This window comes from Trachurus trachurus (assembly GCF_905171665.1).
Source record: "Trachurus trachurus genome assembly, chromosome: 4".
In the NCBI taxonomy this organism is placed as follows: domain Eukaryota; kingdom Metazoa; phylum Chordata; class Actinopteri; order Carangiformes; family Carangidae; genus Trachurus; species Trachurus trachurus.
The window spans coordinates 22,406,063-22,429,270 of record NC_139898.1 but is presented as its reverse complement, the minus strand read 5'-3'; the positions used below and the strand labels follow the sequence as shown (position 1 = coordinate 22,429,270).

Sequence of the window (23,208 nt, the reverse complement as noted above, 5' to 3'; positions counted from 1 at the left end):
CATTTAAGCAATATTTTACATATTTTTCTTTACATTTGCATTTTTCACTTAACATTAATTCCTGTTTATATTCTCACATTTATTTTGTTATTCTTTCTCTGTGATTTTTTTTTTAATGGCAAGATCACAATCAAGTGTGTGATTTTTTTTCCAGTTACTAATTTTCTTATTTTAGTGAGTTAATTAAAGGAACTAAACATTTGTGCTGAGTGGATTATGAGTGGTTTATGTGTAATTGCAGTAAAATGTGTGATGGTGAATAGTTAATGATTCAGTTTATTGTCTATTTATTTAATCTGGCTGGGGACAGTGAGTTTGGTTTCAATCTGCTGCCATGTTGACATTTAACGTTGTTCAGAGTTGTGAATGAGGCGTTCATGTGCTGTGGAGCTCATCCCAGAAGATTATCCTCCAAGCTCGGCGCCGCTGGCTGCAGAGCTCCTGATGCTCCACTCGGGGGATACCAAGTGGTTAAAGGGGTGGGGTACCCAATGGGGGTGGTGGGGGAAGTGGGTGAAGTGGGTGTACTTCCTCCCCACATGAACCCCGGCTGAGGGTTCACCGCGCCGAGCGCCTCCATCTGGTCGCCTGCAGGAGGCACTGCGAGGCCGATTGGTGCCCACGCCGCCGCCGCCGCCATGTTGCCGGGCGCGGCTGGCGAGGGGCCCGCGGGTGGACCCCCCCACTGGTTTCCCAGAGGCCCCGTCCGGTCCCAGGGCGAGGCAGTGGGAGGGTAAGTGGGGGAGACGTATGGAGAGCCCCCTAGTGGCTGGGTGGGGAACATAGAGAGGATCTGCGAGGTCGAGAGCATCGGCTGTGGAGACCGAGACTCTGTGAGAAAAGTAGAAGATGGTGAGTCGTTGAAACTCAATTCTGCTCCAGTTGGGCATTAAAAAAAAAAAAAAAAAAAAAAACCCTTGGGGTCAGGGCAGTGCAGGCAGGGGCAGATAATTAAAGGGACAACGAGGAGTTTCTATTTGGTTATAAAAACTTGTTAATGGGCCCATTTTCGATAAATATATCGTTTTGTCTCTATCGTTATTTTGTTATTATTAGTGGTGGCGGAAATGCTGGTCGAGCCGACCAGCGTTTCCTTACTTTCGGTTTCGTGGCGAGTCATGAGAATAACGCCGCCGGATCGCCGTTTATGGTCGGACGGTATGTGATCATCTTCGGACCTCTGACTTTAATTCTTGATGAATGAAAACATGAGTCTGTCTTGCGCCGGTCAAAGAATTATACGGTGCGCGCAGAGGCTCATAAATGTAGTGTGAAAATGCTTCGCTTTTCCAAAACTCCTCGTTGTCCCTTTAAAATTCAATCTGTGGGAACTGAAAAAGTGTGAGATTCTTCGAGCCATCATTGATAAATAGTAAACTCTGCACATTCCTCTGTGTTTCTGCACATGAAAGAAATATGTTTAACTTGGCTATGTATCAGCAGCACCATGGGAATTAATGGTCATGTGACCTGTGCACTTATACAATAGAGCAATCATGGGAAAATACTGTGTACATTTAGGGGAAGCTGATGTTTCTCTTGCGTCTACATTGAAGTTCTGACGTCAGCTGAGGAGCAACAGCTGCTGGGGGTCAGTTTGTTTCTGAAGTATATGACCGAACTTGATCTAACTTTGATCTCAGTACAGTAATTATCATATTTATATATCCAGTAATAAATCTGTCTGGACCACATATTTGATTTTGTCTTAGCACTTTGACCGTGTTATTCACATTTCAACACCACAGTACTGAAGTGTCACCACACTGAAGTGTTGATGCCTGTGGTGTGCCAACAGCAAGTAACACTGAAGTCTACCGGAGGGAAATGCAGAGTGCTTGTTTGTCTGCTCGGCCCTGTCAAAGGGTCAGGGGCAGAATATATTTTCTAGCCTTTTATATTTAATTTTTTTTATTTTTTGTGTTCTAATTATGTAAATAATTACGTTGGGAATATGTTGGGATCAGGACCCTGTGCTCATTTTCCTTCCTCTCCCTCATGTCATGTGTACGTTTGTCCTCAGTTTACCCTTGGTGTCTGTTTATGTGTGGGTGTCAGCTGGTCATTGCTTCCTGGTTCCTGCCCTGTAGACAGTTTGGCTTTTGTTTCCCTGTTTTGACTCACCTGCCTGCTCAGCCATGTGTGGATACCTGACTCTGAGCCAATATTCCCTCTAATTTTCAAAACTCCTGAGCAGAAATTCAACTCCCCTGATGATATGCTTGAGTGACTGTGAGCAAAAGCTCAAGCGTACACAGTATGTCCACATGCTGGTGCTATGGCCTCACCTCTCCAACTCCAAATATCAATACAATTGGCTATTACTATTATGATTAATAACAGATTATTTTGACAACATTACCTAGGCTACTCCATATCTAGGTCAGTTACAGAACAAAATACAATATTGTTTTGGCAAATAGATTTTGCATTTATTGCCATTTGAACAATATGAAAAAAAAACTAACATCAAGTTGGTGTCATCAACTCTTGGCACAGAAGCATATGAACAGCAATAATAATTCTCAAGCAAAAACTTAAATTGTAGTTGCACTACAGACCACGGTTAAGGTCATAAATTTCACAATTCGAAGCGCACATTAGGGAGAAATAAACTAGTAGTAAACTAGTTAACTAGTCAGGGATATTTGAGTGTGCAAGTTTTTTTGTCTTCTGGGCAAAGAGGTGGGGAGCAGTGTGCAATTGCACAGTAAAACACCTTAGAGGGAACAGTGCTCTGAGCTGATCTCAATATGAACCAGCCCAAGTCCGCACTATTCTCTGATATTACAAGAAAAGACTTGTTGTTTTCAGTTCATCATTGAAGGTTGAGATCTATACTGAACCTTAGTGAGAGGGAAGATGTTTTTTTTGCCCTGGATTTGGCCTCACAGGTATAGGACATTTACCTGAGGCTATCTGGACACACACTGGCACTTTGTCTTGTTTAGTCTGTGGTTGTTTTTGCACGTGTGGCAAGGTGAAGAGGGCCCGGGCGGGGATTGAACCCACACCTCCCGGGTAATAGTCATGCACGCTTGCCAGTCACCCAAAGGGACATCCCCTTGGCCAAGTAGCCAGGGTGCATGATCAATTGGAGGCATAGTGACAGGACCACCACTGTCACACATTTATGGGTTTTGACACATTCTGAATATGCCAAATAGATAATTTGACTAATCTCAGGTCTGAATAGTAAACCTGCTGCACTTGTCACCACTAACCTGGTTGACCGGGACATGAGTTCTCGATGGGCGACATCGGCTCCTCCATCTGGGTGGAGAAAACTGCCATCAGCTCGTTAGCGGAAGAAACCTGCATACACAGAAACAGGGAAAAAAACCTCCAGTTTGTACCTGATTTTAATTCAAATTTAAATAATTCTGCATCAACTTACAGTATTTGCGTTTATCTTAGAAGATGAGCTGAACTTGAGGTCTTATCTATTGAGAATATGATGAGATCTTGCTATTACATTTCTCACCATATCCTTATTTATTCATTAGTATATTCATTATTAATGAAATTTCTATTTAATTTTTCACTTTTCTCTTAAATGGTTAAATCCCACCTCCTAAGTAGAGTGGATAAAAACATTGACATATGTTGTGTTGCGTTGTGTTGAGGTTTACTTGGGTCAGTGGTCCAGCTGAAGAGTCTGGTCGTGGACTGAACACAGCCTCAAGATCTGGTCCCTGGAAATAACAGTATTGATCTTTGAAAATATTTCGTTAAACATTTAGAGATAAAACAGAACTTTTATTGCTCTTTCACTTACCTCAGGTGTAAAGGCTGGATTATCATTTATAAGAAGTAAAGAATTGGTCTAGAAAACAAGTGGAAACAAAATTCAAAATGCAGTGCTGATGCAGGAAAAAAAAAAATATATATATATATATATTGACAAACACAAAGATTTTCTCTGACTTGTGTCTCAGCCAGTTCCTGTGATGTGTCCAGGTCGACACTCTGACAAACCACCCTGATGTCAGCCAGGACTGGATCGGCCTGAAGAACCCAGATCAAACACATTCAAATGAACACTGGTACAATTAGAAAGGGCCGGGAGGAGGAATGATTACTGTGACCTTAAAACACATTTCAACAGAGATATCAATATTTCATTGTTTAGGTTTAGATCTCAACATGCACTGAGTTTGAGAAAAACATCTCTTTCTATAAAAATTTTCTTTTTTATAAGAATTATCAAATCAACTGTAAAAATGCGAGGACATGAAAAGGTTCGAATTTTCTGGTGCTCCAAACAAATGGACAAACTCTACATTTTGTTACATCTTCTACATTTGTTTGTGTCTTGTCTTGTCAGCTGACAAATTTTGATAAAACGATGCATCTTGTTATCAGGCCAAAACAATGTGGTGCATTTTTAATTAGCTCAAACATAACTGCATCTTTTCAGGGCCATACTCTCTGCTTGTTCTGTTTCCCCTGGATTTTCTCTTTGTTTATTTAAACATAACACTATATATGCCGTTGCATAGTTCCCAGATGTTGTTTCTCTTCCTCTACTATGTGTATATACAGTGTGCTGTTACCAGGTTGGCTGTTTTGATGTAGAAGAGGCTGTAGCCGTCCTGGTCTTGGTAGATGTAGGCCAGAGCTCTGGGGTCTGTCCCATCTTTTGTCAAAGAGCTGATCCTGCTCCTCTCATGGTCATGAACCACAGCCTGTAACGGCACATATTAAAGAGGATTTAGTCCTTTACAATATCTAACCACTGCCACTCAGCAATACAAAGCACAAATTGGAGAACAGAAAACTACGACTACTGAAAGAAAGGAAAAAAAAGGCAAATTAAGATATCATACAATAAAAATGTACTGTCACCAAAGTTATTTGTCTATTATTCTCACAGAATTGTGCAGGGAAGGCAACATTTTTGCAATGTTTATTTATCATCACTGCACTGAACCAGAGACTGAACCAAAATATCGAGGCAGATGTGGAAGTGAAACTATAAATCATCTCCAAACACCAACTTCCACATAATGCGCAGTAGGCTATTCATGTCTCATAGGAAACACTGCTTCCTCATTTCATTTACCTCCACTTCTTCTAAAGGTATGACATATTGTAATGAAGAAAAACTGTTTTAAAAAAGAAACGGTTCAGAGAAGGAAAACAGATCTTAACATCTAACTTTGTGATATCTGTGTTGGACTTGTTTAGACTTTTCCTTTTTGTCAAGGAACTAGAAAGTAAAGTTTAGCGGTACCAAAGTCCTTCTAGGCTCAATATTAGAACGTCTCTGGCGGTACTGAGTGTCACATAGCTTCACCTCTGTCTGCCTTTACCTCCTGGGGCTTTACTTCCAGTAAGAGTCATGGGAAATGTTGATCCTGGAAAGTGAATGGCATGGCTAATGCTCTGTGGTATTAATGCGGTGATCCAGGCAGGAAACACTTTTTTTCTCTTTACCAGAAATCCACAATGGTTGTTGTGGTTGAAAGTAACAAACTCAAAAGTTCACAGCAGCAACCATCAACCTGAGGGTGGCGCTACATCTACAGGACAACAAGATGAGAGGCAAAAACAAGACGCACCCCGGTTCTCTCATCCAAAATCTTCAGGCCGGTGGAGTCAATTTTCAGCCAAACTCTCTGCTTGTGTTTCCCCTGTCTCCTCGCCGCTGCTTCAAAGCCCTGAAACGCACACACACACACACACACACACACACACACACACACACACACACACACACACACACACACACACACACACACACACACACACACACACACACACACACACACACACACACACACACACACACACACACAGAGTAAATAAAAGTTAATGAATCTTTCCACTGATGATAATTTAAATTAAAGCCACTATTTGAAGAATTCATTATTAATAAGTTGTGGTTCAATCAAGCGGTCCCCTCATGATTGTTTGATCCCACCCACTTCTTAGGAAACCTGCATGCTCTGCAGTATTTCCTGTACCGTAAATATACTGTAAAGCTGACGTTAGCTGTTCTGCCCATCACACTTCATGCGCCATAAATTTATACTGTATATGGTAATATTATCATCATTTCCCATAAGCCTGTGACATTCACAGGCTATACGCCATTAACAGAAGAGGTGGGTCTGTAATGGCCAAGTTGAGGGGTCATGGTTATTTTAGACATAAACAGTGGACTAAATGATGTAAAAGATTACAGACTATAGATTACAGTACAAGCTATAGGTGATATAGGTATTGGTGACAATAATTGTTTAAAACTTGTAAGAGCTGTGGTGGATGCAGAAGAAACATCAGGACATGCTGAATAAACCATTGTAGTAGCTTTACTCTAATATGAAGACATTTATTTTGATTGACATTTGATAGATATTAATAATATTCAAAAGAGAAATTAGTGACACGGTTTGACCCCCAGTTTCTTGAGAAGTGTTCAGCCCCCGTGGGTTTTGTCGTTCTTCTTACATACTGTAATTTGGTTTTATTTTGAAAACGATGAGCACAAGATGAAAACTCATGCAAATTCCTGTGAGATTCAAGGGCCTGAAGTAAATGACTCTCAGGAGTCAATGACTCTCAAGAGTCCTGTCATACCAGGAGTCACTGGGATGTCAAGTATCCAAAAACTGCTGCAGGAATTTTTCCCACAATTCCTTTTACTTTCTACTGTTATTTGTGAAAGTCATCTCCTTCGCTACATCTCCTGATTACAAGGACAGAACGTGTGATTGAGGTTTTTGATGAATGGAGTTGGCATCATGAACGACTCAGATCCAGTCCTCATTGACTAAGAAATATTAATTTTCACAACCACTGTTGAGTGATACAGCTGTTGTCTGCAGGAGGGAACTGGGGCTGAGGGAAATGTTGTGAAGTGAAGCGTGCTGCAGGTATCAGTGTGTCTCCCTCTGGTGACACAAGTGATACAAACATCTGACTGTATTTACCTTTATGACTGATTTCAGATCGGAAACACATTCAAACCATGTCGATGACCTTTCGTCTACAGCTATGTGGGGCTACTTTGACATGAATGTCAATAAGTTAATAAGCTGATGCTGTACTGCATTGACATTACATGTATTTTTTAAACAGCATAATAACAATACAAGAAAAAAACATGTTATTGAAATACAGTATAAGCTGCTAAATTCTATCAAATCTGACAGTAAAATGTAAACGTGAACTGATTTAATCTGTAGGTTGTGTTTTCACTGTCAAGGAACTGCACCTTGGAAGTTGTAGTTAACTTTTCATGCAAAACTTTCGGTCATTTACTTTATTCCGTGTATCATCAACTTTTTAAAACAGATAATGTGAATCAAAGCTGCTGAAATGCTCAAAGCTGATGCTGACACTGTCCGTATAGTAAAAACAGGCTGAAATGATGTCTCAAGCGCTCTCTCACTCTCTCTATCTCCACTCCATGGTTGTCAGAAAGTCAGATGATTACTGGCAGGATTCATCATCTGTCTACTAAATTTCATGGCGATCCCTCCAGTAGTTGAGAGATAGAGTGGTTTGCATGACTGACTAATTAGATCTTACTACTTTTGACCAAACAGCATTTTTGTGCGATGGTTTGGCCTCTGAAAACAAATCCCTCTCCGTCATGACAAGCAGCACTGACGACAGTTTTTAATCCCTCCTGTCATATGATACCAGAAATCTGGTGTTTATTTTGAATTATCTCTCCGATAACAGGGCTATGAACGCACAGGATGAGAGGATCATCTCACAGACAATTAAACATCTTTAATCAAGACAGGACAGAGGCAGGTTTATTCTGGCAGTGGAGGACAGTCTACCTTTAATTTCATCATGGAGTCCAAGCACATCTTATCTCCCTCCGCCTCAGGTACCGGGTCTATGCCGATCACTTTGGCCTTGTACCGAACCCCGTCTTCAAGAAAACGGGACTTGATGTCATTGAGTGTCTTGGAGACTCCTGGGAAGCATGGTGAGAGGAAATAAAGGGTCAAAATATGAGGATAAATCTGTGTGAGAGCAAGGGATGTGCGTGTCTGTGTTTATTTATATTGATTAGTTCTCCTTTAATAATGTTTGTGTGTTGTAATTCAATTAAACATCATGTGTATTTGTGTTTTTAATGTGTTTGCACTTGTGCGTCTTTACCGTAATGCTTCTGTTTGTGTGGATTTGCGTGTTAATAACTGTATATTGATGTGTATGTTTGTAAATGGATGAGCAGCACAAGTTTGTGCGTCTTTTTGATCTGAATGTGTTTCTGTGTGTGTGTGTGTGTATAAGCAAATAGCTGAGCAAACATTTGACTGATCCTTGGTCAATGTTTCATCTCATTTCCTGGAATGAAAAAAGGTAATTTAGCGATTATGGAAATGTTAGTACGTGTTGATGTAGCAAAGGTCGGCTGTTAAACAGTTTTGTGTGCGTTGTGTAACAGTTTACTGGCGTTTAGTCACAGTCACAGTTTAAAGTTAAACTTACACAGGCTATACACAACAGCGTTGAACAGTCCAATATAAAATAATGGTCAGAAAAGACGGTATTGTATATTGGTGACTGTATCAAACTAAATAACCAATAAAATAAACAAAAATCATCCTTTTGAGAAAACACAGGCTGTAAATGAGAAAAGACAACAACAACAGTGCTAAATCCTCATAATGGTATGAAATATTAAATATAATTAAATTATATTTAATTATAATTAAATATATAATAAATATTGGTAACCATTTAACTTACACACGGTATTGGGAACCCTTTAATTTACAGGCAATTTACAATTATGTGATAATTACGTGATAATGTAAAGAAACAGCCTAGAAACATAACTGTTAATTTCATGCTGTTTTTCATAAAGGCAAAAGACTACACATGCTTTTTATGTTTTTAATTTTTTTGGGAAAGGCCAGAATTTTTCGACACCAAGTTCTTGCAATTGGCCGATACTTACGCCGATACGCAATCAATCGTTACTTCTTGACTATATTTCTCGACATTACTTTGAAATTGACCCTTATTTCTTGGCTATTTCTTGACATTATCATGTAATTAGCAGCCTGTATATTAAAGTGTTACCACGTTATTTAACTGCATGCTAGTTATGAAGTAATGTGAAGAAATTACCAAGAAATAACAAACAGGTTGAGTCAGAGTAATAACAAGTTGTTGTACCGGGACAAAATGGGTGATAATGGAGTAAAACTGAAGGAGATTGGCTGGTTGTTTGTGTAGAAGCTGCCATTATTAACCCTAATTCAATTGTGGGCTATTACCTGGTAATACAAGGTCTCATATTTTAGCAGCATGTCGACATTGTTGTTGCCTAGAATAAACTGCCACCTCCCTCCGGTTGTGTGCAGGGAGCTCAGCTGTAGAGTCACTAAACTGCAGTAAAAACCCAGGGGACACATAAAACCAAGAAAAGTTGAGTCAAGGACAACTGGACCTGACTGCGAATATTTTCTGACTGACTGGCTGAGGAGGATCCCTATGCATTTAACCTCTGTGAGTTCATAATCGAGTGCTAGTTGTAACAACTGTTGTGAAAGTTGCTGGGGTCATCATGTACATGAAAGTCACTGGAGTTTTTACTGTCACATGAGGCACATGAGAGAACGGTTGTTAAATTTCCTGCAGGGTTAAAGGGTGGCATTGGAGGTGGTGTTATAGACTTCCTCCTTTGTTGAGGGATAGTTTCACTATTTTAACATACATAACCTCTTTCACTACTGTTTTCAACCACCTGCATTCGTGCACACAACCACACTGCTGTCCTCAAGGGAGTGACATCTTAATGCTTCACATGGAGATAAACTTCAGAGTCTTGACCTGATGAGTCGGTCCTCCACTGTTGAGCCATGTGTTTCCTCAGTGGTTACTCACAGTAGTTTAACTGATATCTAAATCTGTACTGTCCTAGCTGTGCTGGACTGCATGCAGCATTGCAGCACTCTTGCTTATCTTTTGGATGGACTGGTTTCTGTCTTCATGTGTTGCTGGGATTAAAAAACAAAGTGATAGAGTGCTTGATAGAAGTGTCCTTATCCAGACACGATCAAGATGAAGAAGTTGTTGCGTTGATCCTTCTTTTCTTCACCACCTGCAGTTGTGGTGTACACAGACTTGTTTATTGGTGAAACTAAATAAACATGATGATTGATGACTGAGGTCAAATACCTGGGAATCCTCACTAGTCAGAACTGAAGAAGCCTCTTGACAAGTGACACATCTTCAAGCATCAACAACCAGGTCCAGTTTCCTTAGAAAAGCGCTCCTGAGTACAGTAGATACCTCACTCCACTATTTCATATTTTACTTTGATTTCTGCCATCTAAGAACTTCCAGCACTGTTGATCTACTTTTAGACTTTTCATTTTACAAAAAGTACAACGAATCTTCATCGTCTTTTTGTCTGCTGGAGAGGAATCAAAAAACCTGAAAATGTCATACAACTGTTTATTTTATAGTGTGTTTTTTTGGGGAGCTGTCTTGACCACCCTCTACCCTGCCTGCTTTTCAAGAAGCTGTTCGATGAATTAAGTGTTTTACACTTGTGGTTCAGGTTTCCAGTAGTTCATTTCTGTTTCTGTTTTATTCCTGTTACTCCTCCTGTTATGTTTGGTTAAACATGAAATACTCTGCCCGCAGCTTGATTATGATTGATGGCTATTTTGCTCTCCATGTTTGTTTAACAAAATACATCATGATGTTGCCAATAATCCAAACCAAACTAGACCAAAACCAGTCCCTAAATGTCAGTACGTTGATGAGAAGATACCACAGACCCATTGTTGAGCAGCTATGGCACAACGCAGAAGAAAGTCTGGCTTCTCATTTGGCTCAGCTCCTGATGACTGGACCACAATGCCACTGAGAGACTTTTGATCAAGTATCCACTTCAAGATCCTTGTGGTCACTTTTTGTGGCACTCATCCTCTGTGTTAGCGGACAACAACAAAATCTCTTTATCCTGTCTCCTGGAAATTACATTGACATTTTACTAATTTGCCAAATGCATTTTGCTGGAAACAATTCCTGCCTGGATTACTTTTGCATAATATTCAATAAAGACTTAATTTGACAAAGCCTGGGTCTTTTACATAGGGTTCAAATGCTGAATCCTGTGTCTGGTTGGGTTAAGGCTGAAGAATGATTGTAGTAAAGGTCAATAAAAAAGATGAACCCAAAGTGACTGTATTCTCATAAAGTCATAGTTTCTCCCGATGGCTAATGATTAACAAGTCTGAGAAGTGTGTAAAAAAGGATTATGTAAGATTGACATTTTCAAAACTTCTCAGACAATCTATCACCCTGTTCAATAAACAGCTGCTTTTTCAAACGTAAACAGACGAGGACGTGGTGTTTTGGAGTAATGCAAGCAGTAATTTGAAACCATATAAACGGACATTTATCCACTTCATATCAAAGCTTCTCAAGGTTGGAAATGTGCTAAAGAATTTCCAAAAAGACATTATTGTATAAACCCACAAGTGGCATGATTTACACCGTCTCTTGAACAGCTGGAAGAGTCTTGTATGAAGAGGCTCGCATTTCCCATCAGATATGAACAAACTCCCTCTTCCCACAGCTGACAAGGGGACAAACTGTGTTCTACCAGCATTGTTTAGTTACAGAGAACAGACCACCTCATTTCTAAATAATATATCTGATGTCCAGTTGTAATGAAGCTTCACTGATTTGTACTTGAAGAGACCACTTCCACATGAAGGACTGATGGGAAATCATCAATATGAGGCAAAGGGTTTGGTACAGGACCAGAAAGTTGGGAAGCGAGGGAGGGAAATGAGATCTCAGATGGCAAACATGAGTATTTTTCAACAAAACCGAAGAAATCAATGCTTCTCATGGGAATAAAATAGTAAAGGACGAAAAGTAATAAATCTGTGATGAGATAAAATTAACCTTTTAGGGATTATGTAACCAATATGAGAATTGAAGGGATTGGGGGAAATGAAGCAGCTTGTCCAACCACACCAACACGAGGCAGGAAATTGTACATTCAGTGGGTTTTTAAAGGTTTTTCTCAGGTCACAGGTCAAAGGACCATCTCTGAACTTGTGTTTTTTTAGTCTGAGAATGAATCCTAACAATCAGAAGCAACGTGATTCTTGTACCTCTTGTGTTGGAGGAGATCCAGGTCCTGACAGCAGCCTGGCTCGGGGCAGGAGAACTTCCAGGCGTTTGCTCCATCTCCATCTTGACGAAGTTTGTTTGGAAATTCAAAGCTGGGTGGGGGTGGGGGGGCGCAGGATCCCCGTGACAAACAGTGTGACTGTCACAGATGGTGGCTGCAAAAGAGCATGCTACATCAGTTCATGAAGTGGAGGAAAAGTCATCAGTGTTGGCGCAGAGGACAAATCAAGGAATGACAGATGTTTACAGCTGTGAAGAAAAAAAAAAAACATCCACAGATTGAAGGATTTCTAAGATGAAGTCACAGAGATTGTTTGATCCTCCTCACCTGCTGGGAGTCCGTCTCTGCCCAGACCTTGCTGCTTGGCTTGACTCACAGCTGAAACATCTCGGAGTCAAAGTTCAGGCCGTAGACGAACTGGTGATACATTAACATCCGCTGGGAGGCTTTAGTACATGGGAACGTCGTGCAGAGGGCTGGAGAGCTTCTAATTGGAAAGACAGTCAGTATGTGGTGCTTTCCCTCTCAGGGGACGAGTGTGAGGTCATGTGTTTCCCTCGAAGACAGACTTTGGGTGGTATTTTCTTAAAATAACAGCTGAACCTAATGTGTTTCGCTGCCAAAACAGCATATCGAGGTCGCTTAAAAACTTCTGCAGGATAGACAGCTGAGAGAAACCAGACAACATAAACCCATCAGAGGAAAGATATCACCCTCCAGAAATAATTGCACTTTACGACAATGTTATGTAATGTCTCGTATAAACCACTTAAATCACTTCTGTTGCCTTTTTGCTTTTTTGGCATCATGTTGCACTGATCTTATATTTACTGTGGCGTTTTGATGCCGCAAGTCAAAGTGATTAAGGTTTGGATTTCTGTTCCAGTTGAGACACCAGAGATCGATTAAATCTACAGCTAAACACTAATGTTTGCAGGCTAAAATAGTTTTTTAATAATAGTTTTGTCAGCTAATTCACCTGAGGCTGGTGAGGATGTTGTTTGTTTTACACAACAGTTTTAACTGTTGACCTGATGATGGCGCTAAATTCAGAGTCAGAGGATCAACAGGGTCATGACCGGGCATCCTGAGAGAAGCATGAACGTGTGTATACCAAATCTCAATAGTTACCAATTCAAATGTCAAAGGTTACGTCATCGAACACTTCTGCATGTGACCATCATGATGGCGTATCGCTCTGGGCGCATTCACCTCCTGATTGTGATGTTCAAACTTATGAATGAGTCCCCCCTCCAACCCCTGCTGCCTGCCAAGATTTAAAACCTCAGATCTGGGTATATGAGATTTATTTTCTGGTTCTAAAAATAATGTTACAGTTTCCATCTTTGAATTCAGTGCATATATATTTTTCAATTGATGTGTCCTTTATGTTCATGATGTCCACAGATACATCTGTCACATTACCATAGCTGGTAATTTTTTATTTTTGTAACTGCGAATTACCATTGTTGGTATTACGTATGCCACTGTTGCAACTCTTCTGTTTTATTTTCACTATTACCATATTTATTTATTATTATCATTACTATGCATAATCATGCTGCTGTGAGCACTTTGCACTTTGCCTACCTCATACATGTTTCTGTATTGTCTAAGTGTTGTCTATTGTCTAATTGTGTCATTCTATGTATCACCTTTGTAGCTTGTGGTCTGTGTATTCTGTGTATTTTTTCATTTTTTATGTTACGTGTAGGGACTACAGATGGAAATTAGCTGTGAGCTAAATCTGGTACAACCATCTCCTCATTGTTTTCTGCAAATGATTAATGTAATTGCACTGTCCCTTAATAAACTAATAAACTAAAAACTAAAACTATGCCTCAGTTAGTCAGGGAGTTAGTCAGAAAATTAGTAATTCACTACACTGATTTTGCATTGACACATACATTAATATCCTGGGTCAGTTTCTATGTGCAAACAGTTTCCTGTTTTAACATTCATGCTTTAAGATTAAAGAGTCAACTTGTTTCAAGTAACAGACAAAATTATACTTCACAAGTAATTTACACTTCAATTAGTCATTTATTCTCTTGTGTGTTAAATTGAGTTGAGAATTATTAAAGAACTAAATCACCTGTAGGTGTGAATGTGAGTGTTGTTTGTGTGTATGTTGGCCCTGTGATTGAGTGATGACCCATCCATGTGTCAGTCTATTTTCTAATTACCGTGATGTACTAAAGGTCATCTGACCTACAATCCAGCTTTTTTTCCCCTTTATTTTTTAAACTTTAGTTTACTTCTTTACTTTTTAAATAAGAACATTTATTGAGGGACAGACAGGATTTTTTTTCTAGTATTAATTAATTTTCTCCTCAAATTCAATGATTTGTCTTGTATTTTAGTGAACTGTTTTTGTAGTAGACACTTAATTTGCTGAGTCATGAGCAGTTCCTGGAAATTTTGACATCTGGACAGTCATGTCCCAGTAAATGTAGGCCACTATACAGTAAATATAGAATTATTTTGGACGTCTTCCCGCGTCTTGAGCCGGAGGTGAGAGAATCCTGGACATCACTGTGACTTCATCAGGGTCTCAGATCCCCCAGAGAGTCACAGAAGACATTATGCAACTGTGTTCACAAACCCAACAGTAGTTGAGTATGTGATGACTAAACTGAACATGATGTGCAGCAATGTTTGGACTGATCCTTTAAAGCAGCCATGACTGTTCATGAATGACGGCACATATGTAATTTTAATGAGTCAGCGCAGCGAACCCATAACAAAGTAAAGTAGTCTGCTCACGCTGAAGTGCAGATTATTTTCTTTCCCCCAAACTGACTTTGTTTTATGTGCATGTGGGGGTCAAAGTTATTAGTCACGCTCTAACAAAACATACCACAGCTCATGTTCACTGAGCCCACTGAGAGGAAGTTGATGGCACTGCCCTGAATGAAGAATATAAAGAATTCACAATATTAAGAATCTTTTTTTTAACCTCTTACAGTACTTTTCTGGGTAACACTTTACGTACACACTATTAAGCATTAGTTACATACTTTACATACTGAATTCATCATTTATAACACATGAATACTCATTAGTATGTAGTTTAGAAACACAGTTAAAATGTTTTAATCATCATTGAAAAGCACTAAGTGTCTTTATAAACTACATACTAATATTATTATTATATTCATGCATTATAAATAAATAATTCAGTATTTATTAATGCTTAACTAATGCTTAATAGTGTGTCTTTTCTGTTGCAACATGAAGCATCCTGCGATGGGAAGAGGACGGTGGCCTTGAGAGGTCAAACAGGACGTGCAAACAGTCAAACCACAAGCTGATTCAGAAAACATCTTCATCGGTATGACAACATGTGTCTTAGAAATACTCACAACAACAACAGAACCAGATATTCAAGGAAAACAAGGACTTCTTTTCATTTTCGTTTTCTTCCGGTTATATTGTTACACAGCAATGTTTCTCAGAAAGCTGAAATCACTCTGAGGATACAGGGGAAGTTGCTTTCTCTCTCTCTTTGCCAGACCGCACTCTTGGTATATACGAGTTCAAAATGCAGTGATGCACTCCCTGAGATAAATATTTTGAACCAGACCACTTGTGACGTGATCTTTAAGTTAGCACAGAGGCTTTTATGCCTTGAGAAATGTTTTCTCAGGAAGTGAAGCTAATTTTTTTTTCTTTTGAAAACCCCCAGAAACAGGAAGGGTTTTATGTCAGATTAGGTATGGCTTTCCCAAAAGCTCCTCTAAATGAGAAGGATTCTTTTAAAATCAACATAATATGCGAAACTTGAATATTTAGGTCACAACAGCAGATTTGGCAGAATGGTAAAGACTCCAGTGACCTGAGGACATTCAGATTTAATGCCAAGACAAGACAAGGAGACGTAGTTTACTGCCATCACCGAGGGGCTCTCTCATGTTTCACGTTTAACAAGAACTACAAGTTACAGCAGCCTATATCATTTCCCGACAGACAGTGAGGAAGTCGGAAGATCTCTCTCACTGACATGGCGCGTAAGCACACACACACAAACACGCACTGAAGAACTGTGTGTTGGATGTTTCTTCATTGCTCTTCATCACTCTTTACAGTTACGTGGTTGTATATGCACATCTATACATTCATGTATGGTACTTAAATATGACACTTATGGGTTGTATTCAGTTGAAATTTCACTTGCTTTTTTTTCCCCAATACTGAGGTCTAAATAGAGTTTTAAGTGCTTTTTGGAATGCTGCCAAGAATTCCGTTCTGAATGGCAAATACTCTCCATTTATTTATTTATATTTGGTGATCTCAAAGTAGTAACATTAAAAACACAGTGAGTTCAAAAATACTCTGGCTCAGTTTATCAAATACCCTCCACAAGCTGGTTCAGGATGCTAAAATCCACATTGAAATTACTGAACTCATGCCAGGTATGTGATGACCCAGAATAATCAGACACTGGTCCTAAATTAATCTGATTCTCAGCCTAAATTGGACCGACCACAAAACCCAGAGCAGCCATATATGGGCTGAAGCCGACTTACATTTTATTCTCTGGCATCGGAGCACAACCAAATGCATCACATTTGTTTTAAACACATTCTTAGACATTTCTCCTTTGTCATGTTGCTTTTAATTGTAATTATTCTTAGTGTATTTGATGTAATCCATAATAGCATTTAATGATAAGTATGTGAAAAGTAACAGTACACGTTTATTTCCTCAACTCAGGGGATTCAAAATGAGACTGTAAACAAGTCTCAATCAGATTACTCCAACTAATGCGGTCAAGTGTTTCCCACATTTCGCTTCGTATAATGTGGGACAGCAAATCTGCTGCTGTTGTGTGTTTCATCCTCTAACTTTAACTGGAGGATTACATGTTCCTCTGTGTGTTGTGGAAACTGTGTGACCTCTTGATCAGATGAAAGCGTTTTAGGACCTCGCTGAATAAACTAAAAAATATTTTCTGCTCAAGCTAAACGTCAGACTATGAGATAAAATCAATTAGACCAATTAGCTAAAAAAAAAAGGGGGGGGGGGGGGATCTAGATATTTGTCAGTTTTCTTCTGTTTACATTCATGTTCATCAATGCAGTTACTTACAGCTGTTCCCTTTCTCTTCACATGTGTGTGTGGTGCCTTTGCAGGAGCCCACATTACATTTTGTTCTTGATGCGTCCCAGTGCTAATTCCACAGCAACTCCTTTGTTTGAATTTATTGTCATAAAGGACTATGAATATGATTTAAAAGTTTTTGTTATGTCTGCCTATGTTTGCAGATGTAGCTGACATGTACAAACTGCTGATTGGCTATTTTACCTCAGCTCGGAGAGACGAGGTAGCTCCTAACAGTGTGGCTCAACGCCAATCTCCTTTGTGTCTTTACAGCTGTAAACAGAGCCGTATAAGGGAAGTGTCGTGGTTTGTAGAAAGGGGATCCATGAGCACGACTCTGGAGGTGCATGTAAAAATAAACCACAGAAAAAAAAGAAAAAAAAACACAGGACAAATATCCAAACAGGAAGCTGATACAAAACCCACCTAGAATTACCACTGTGATTATGGGCCTGTGGCTATAGTGACCACATATGAAACTTTGGCATTGCTATTAAGAGTTTGAGGTCATTGGGACCTTGACCTTTCACCACCAAAGTCTAACCAACCCGTCCATAAGTCTGTGTCAACATTTGTGCAAAACTATAAAGGTGTTCTGGGAATATTGTGTTGACAAGGCCAAAATATTGAATTGCCAGAAGACACCGCAGTCAAAACTGTTTCCTCTAACCAAAATATTTAATTTTGCATCAAACCGACACACATGGATTCATATGAGCAACAACAACAAACGTAACAGGTGTCTCTTTCCAAATCGTGTCCAATCAGCTGAATGAACAGGTGATCTCCAATCAAGATGCAGAAACATTTCAACTATGAATGTAAGAAATGTTGTGTGAATGCTTCTGTCAATTGATGTCAGTTTCTCAACGATCACAGAGCGATGCACTGGTATGTTGGACTGTAATTTACCACAGTATTCAAACATAAAGAGCAGTGTAGTGTCGATGGTTGTTAACTCACCAGTTCTCATTTCTGCCACCGTGTGGGGTCGTTCCAGTTTGGCTTATCTCTGTCTCACCTTCCTTGTACTCTGTGGTTGAACACCTTTGTCAATAAGGAGTAGGGGACACATATATTCTAAAAAAAACAGATGTCACACAGGTGATTGTAATCTTCCTGATTGTGGTTCAGTTGATACACATGTAAGTGTGTGTATAAGTGTAATTTATAGACAAATAAGCATAAAAACTACTAAATAGCAAAATATAGACATGTAGGAAAATTAAAAGGAAAAAAAATCTTTTTAATAAGTAGAAAAGTTACTGTGCAGAATTTTTTAAAAATAAAAATCTGAAAAGTGTTTTCTGGGCCTGGGACCGTCTGATTTGCAAAGGAAGTTCAGTTAACTGAGACACAACTCTTCATTTTCCTCCTCTTCCTCTCACTCGTTTAGTTAAAGCTCTTTCTTCATTGACATTTATTGTCCTCCATAACACAAGTGGGTAAACAATTATACCAGAGCTTGACAGTGTGACTGGCGTAAAGCAGGACTTGCGTTTTGCATGTTTTGCAGCTTTGGTTTAGAGATTTGGTCTGAGAACTTCAGGTTTCGCCCATTTCAATTTAAGCGTGTAAGCAATTGTGAAACACTAATACGTAATGGATTGGCCCATTCGTGTTTGGCCTGGATTAAGTTTCAGGTTAAGTGCCAATATCAGCCATGTCCCAACACCGACGTCCCACCTGGTTTGAAATCCCTGAACTAAAGATCACACAAAACTTTACAAAGGCGTATTTGAGTTGAGGATCAGTTTCCCTCGCCTCTGATGAACCTCCAAACACAGTAATTGGGATATTCCACTCACTATTCTTTGTGAATGAATACACTGAAAAACAATCCCAGCATCTGCTCCCCAGATGGGTGTATGAGGGTGAGTAGGCTATTGCTCAAAAAGAAAAAAAAAAGGATGAAAATCATAGCATGAGAGAGTAACACAAATTCATTTTGATGATGGATGATGATGATGATGATCTGCTGCTCTACCACAGAATTAAATACCGGTGTGTGAATTACTTTCTAATGAATTTTCTGATGAATTGGGTTTGGGTCACTCATGGGAGAGACCGTGTGTGGAGCAATCTCAGAATATATTTAAGAGTAGTAAAGGTCAAGATTACTTTGATTATACCCTTGGGTAAAATTGGTTTGCAATGAGTCAGCCTCCTTTAACACAAACACTCAGGACACTCACAGGACAAAGACATGTTGAAGTGAAGGCTAAGCCCCTGGTAAATACAAGATATAAAAGAAAAGAGTAAGGACAGAAAGGAGTAAGAAAAGGAAAAAAGAAATATCAAATAACCATTTAAAAAAAAACATTTGTAGCTAAAAAAAAAAATTAAAAAATGGCGAAATGCATAAAACCAAGTTGGAGGATCAAGAAAGAAGGACATCGGTAATAGCGCGTAACATTTGTAATTCTGGTAATATTTAACTTTGTAATTTTTGTAATATTTAATTTGTACACTGGAGTGCTGTGATGAAAGAATTTCCCGTAAAGTATATTCTATTCTATTCTATTCTATTCTATTCTATTCAATTCTGTCAGTAAAACCATCTCTGTGACGCACTGGTGCTGCTGGACGTGTCTTATTCCTATGAACTGTCCCATGGTGAGTAACTTCCTGTCTGAGTCTGAGCACCGAATCCTCCTGTTCGCAATACAACCTGTTTGACTTGACATCTCATTCCTCTGTCCTGTTTTTGTAGCAGTCATATCAGTTACTTAATTTACTCCAGTGTAAACAAAACCATTTCGGCCAAAAGTTTAATCGGTCAAAAAGTAGCAGCTTGAGATATAAGTATACAGTATGTCGTGTGCTGCTTTTAATGTGAGCCACAATGTTGTTGTAGTCACAAATGTTTGGCTGTTTTTACTCATATCAACTGGTGTACATGCACAAGGCCAAAACAAGCAAACCGCAGCGAGTTACTTGGAACTGAAAGATACTAAAAAAGCAGGAAGTCAGTGAATATTTCATCTGAATATGAAGCATCACGTCTCCTCCTATCCAATTTCAAAGCCGCAGCTTCTTTCATTTTTTGAATCCCTGTAGGGTGTAACTGATATATCTTCTGAAACTTGACTCCTCTCTATCATCTGTGTTTGCTGTTTAAGATCAGAGCATGCCCATGAGTACAGAAATATTTTTCTGGAACGTAGAGGATAAGACAAGGACCGACACCGATCTGATTCCTGCACAGTGGCACAGTAGGGTATGTTGTAGGCTACTTGAGAAATACTCAAAAACAGAACCTCTGCTCTGCTTTTTGGCCATCCATCTGCTGCCAAAGTTTAGGAGCTGATTTGATCGGAGTCATTGATAACAATAAGATGCCAAACTCTGTGATTCATGTCTCTACATTTCCCACTTTTGTTTAACATGGTTCAAGTCGAGCTGATTTAGCTTCCAATTCAAGCGCCAGCCCACTGCCCTCTGGCTTTAATATCATTTTAATAAATAATTAGTTATTGTCACAACCATAGGTATGAGACAAGCTGTCACACAGAGAAGGGGTAGTTATTCAATCTAACCTCCTCGGGGTTATAAAACGATAATGAGAGTGAAACTCAATACGAGTTTTTATTACTCTGACTAGGAATCGTTTATTTTGACCTAATCAAACTCTTCCAAATCCTTCCATATTTCACTGTGGCCCATTGGAGTCTGTCTGGAGGTAATGAATGGAAACCACAGACTGTGTATATAGAAAAACTGGTTTAAATAATTCATTCTTCACTCAATTTAATCAAAACTGCACAGACACAAAAGCAGACGTATCGAACTACATCCAATTTTACTTTAATTTGTGCAGTGAACACAGAGGACTTCAGTAAGTAACTGCAGGAATTTGCTAAAAATGGTAAAACCATATGAGAAGTCTAGTTATCTTTAATCACATAAAGGTTTCAAGTTTAATCTACAATAGCCTACTATTCCATTGCTGTTCTGACTATTATTATTCCAGTGTGTTTACAGTGCACATTGCTAACTATTGATCTTAATTTATTTTCCCCACAAAATGTTTTCCTTCTCATCTGAATAGGCTAAAAGAGCAGAGGGACATTTGTAATTTCAAGTGAACAAAATTGTCTCAATCAAGAAACAAAACAAAACAAAAAAACTTTTTGTGTGATTGTCAGCTAACACCATAAGTATCAATATTGTTATTGATAGTATCAATTATGTAAATCTTGTTGCATAGATAACAGGGTGTTTAGTGGTCACAAGCACATCCCATCTTGGCAATGCCAAATGCAGTGATCGCTGGATCGATTCCCATCTGTGCCAGAGTTAGGGATGAGGACCCTCTCCTACTTTGGGCCATGGTCTTGGAATGACCGGCAAGTCAAGATGAGGTTGGGAACTCTCATCCCTCTTTCTGGCTTTAAACAATCTCTCTCTGAACTATTAGCCACCAGTTGCACCTGTGACTCTTAGCTTTCAAATTGTATTGCACTTTTGGGGTCTCTTTTATTGTATAAATTATCATTGTCTCTTTGCTACCTTGCTCTTGCTATGTATTTTCTCGCTTGTTTTGATTGTTTGTTTTGTAATGCTTCCTGACCAGGACATCCTTGGAAAAGAGATTGTCAAATCTCAATGGATCCTTCCTGGATAAATAAAGGTTAAATAAAAATTTTAAAAAAAATAAAATGTGTGTACTACGTGTCATTCCCCCAGTCTCTCTCCTCCCTTTCCTGTCTCGCTCCACTATCCTGTCAATTAAAGGCAAAAATTGCCCAAAGATATCTTTGAAATAAATAGATAACACAATATCACATTACATTTCTTTTACTCTTCATCTCAAAACAGTTTTATTACTAACATTTGATAAGAACAAAGAACTGTGTTCGTTTCCAGATGTGGTGATGTTGACATCGAATTGCAAAAAGAGGTGATTCATTATGTTCGGTATAAAAACGTTTCCTCACCATGTGGGTAGAGAATGTAATCTGTTCGGCACTGCATTTCCTTGTTGTTGAAAATGGTTTGTTTATAAACATGTTTTCTCGGGCACAGGGCTTTGCCTGTTTTGTGCTGATGCTGCTGTTCTTCTTGGGAGGTCCTCGCTGCATCACGGGTCACCTGTACTCCATTAAACCATGTGTCACACCTGTGAAGCTGCAAGTGACAACACACCAGTGACACACTCACTGTAATGCACATCTCTGTCAGCACTAGTGCTTTTCCTCTGATCTGGGTTGTTCATACAATGGGCTTTATCTACACTACTTCCTGAAATAAGACAGCTCCTTTATTTCCTGTCTTACATTATTGGACCAACTGATTAATCCAGGTGTGCCTGAGCTGGCTTATTTCAGGAAGTAGTGAGCTGTGCATAAAGCTTTTCCTCAAGTTTCATTTTCCCTGTTCTGTTTGCCATTTAGGGATCACTTTGTGTTGAAGATTTTCCTCTCAAATGCCTAAACTCCTTATGCACCAGGAGCCTTTACATCTGCGCTCTTTTGTTCACCAAGCAGCTGCTGCTCACATGTCGTGATATGCAGTTTGAAGTGGGTCTCAAATGGCCGCTGGTGTTTGGACTTCACTTCCCCTTCTACTTATGATTTCATCAGTGAAAATGCTGCTACATAAAACAACAACACAAGAGGACCGCAATGCTTCTCTTATGAGATGTTTTATAAAACCACATGATGAACATCTTGTTGTGCAAAACAAACACTCCAGTGTTTTAATGTCTGCTACTTAAATGTGGGAGAAGCTTGTGTTGGTGCCACAGCTGCTGGTCAGATGTTGTGCTTTGCTTTCACCAAGTATTTTGTTGCTCTTGAGGGAATATGATAATGATGGGTTGGATTAACCTCCTGAGAGCCAACTCCCTCCTTATCTGGCAGCTGAGGTGATCACTTGACAGATCAAAAGCTCACCGATTGACATTAAATGGGCAGAAACAATTATGCAAAAAAACTAAACTAAAAACAAACAAACATCAAACTCAC

The 23,208-nt window shown here is 39.3% G+C and overlaps 1 protein-coding gene across 1 annotated transcript; it reads right to left on the bottom strand.

The window, feature by feature from the left end:
- Positions 1–391: 391 nt before the first annotated feature.
- LOC310985308 (disabled homolog 1-like) lies at positions 392–12,198 on the bottom strand (the record flags this gene model as incomplete). Its single annotated transcript, XM_083970884.1, has 7 exons — positions 392–831; positions 3,225–3,315; positions 3,928–4,008; positions 4,557–4,688; positions 5,565–5,663; positions 7,800–7,939; positions 12,117–12,198. 7 exons carry the CDS (start codon positions 12,196–12,198, stop codon positions 392–394), a joined length of 1,065 nt encoding a protein of 354 aa, XP_083827010.1.
- Positions 12,199–23,208: the final 11,010 nt, after the last annotated feature.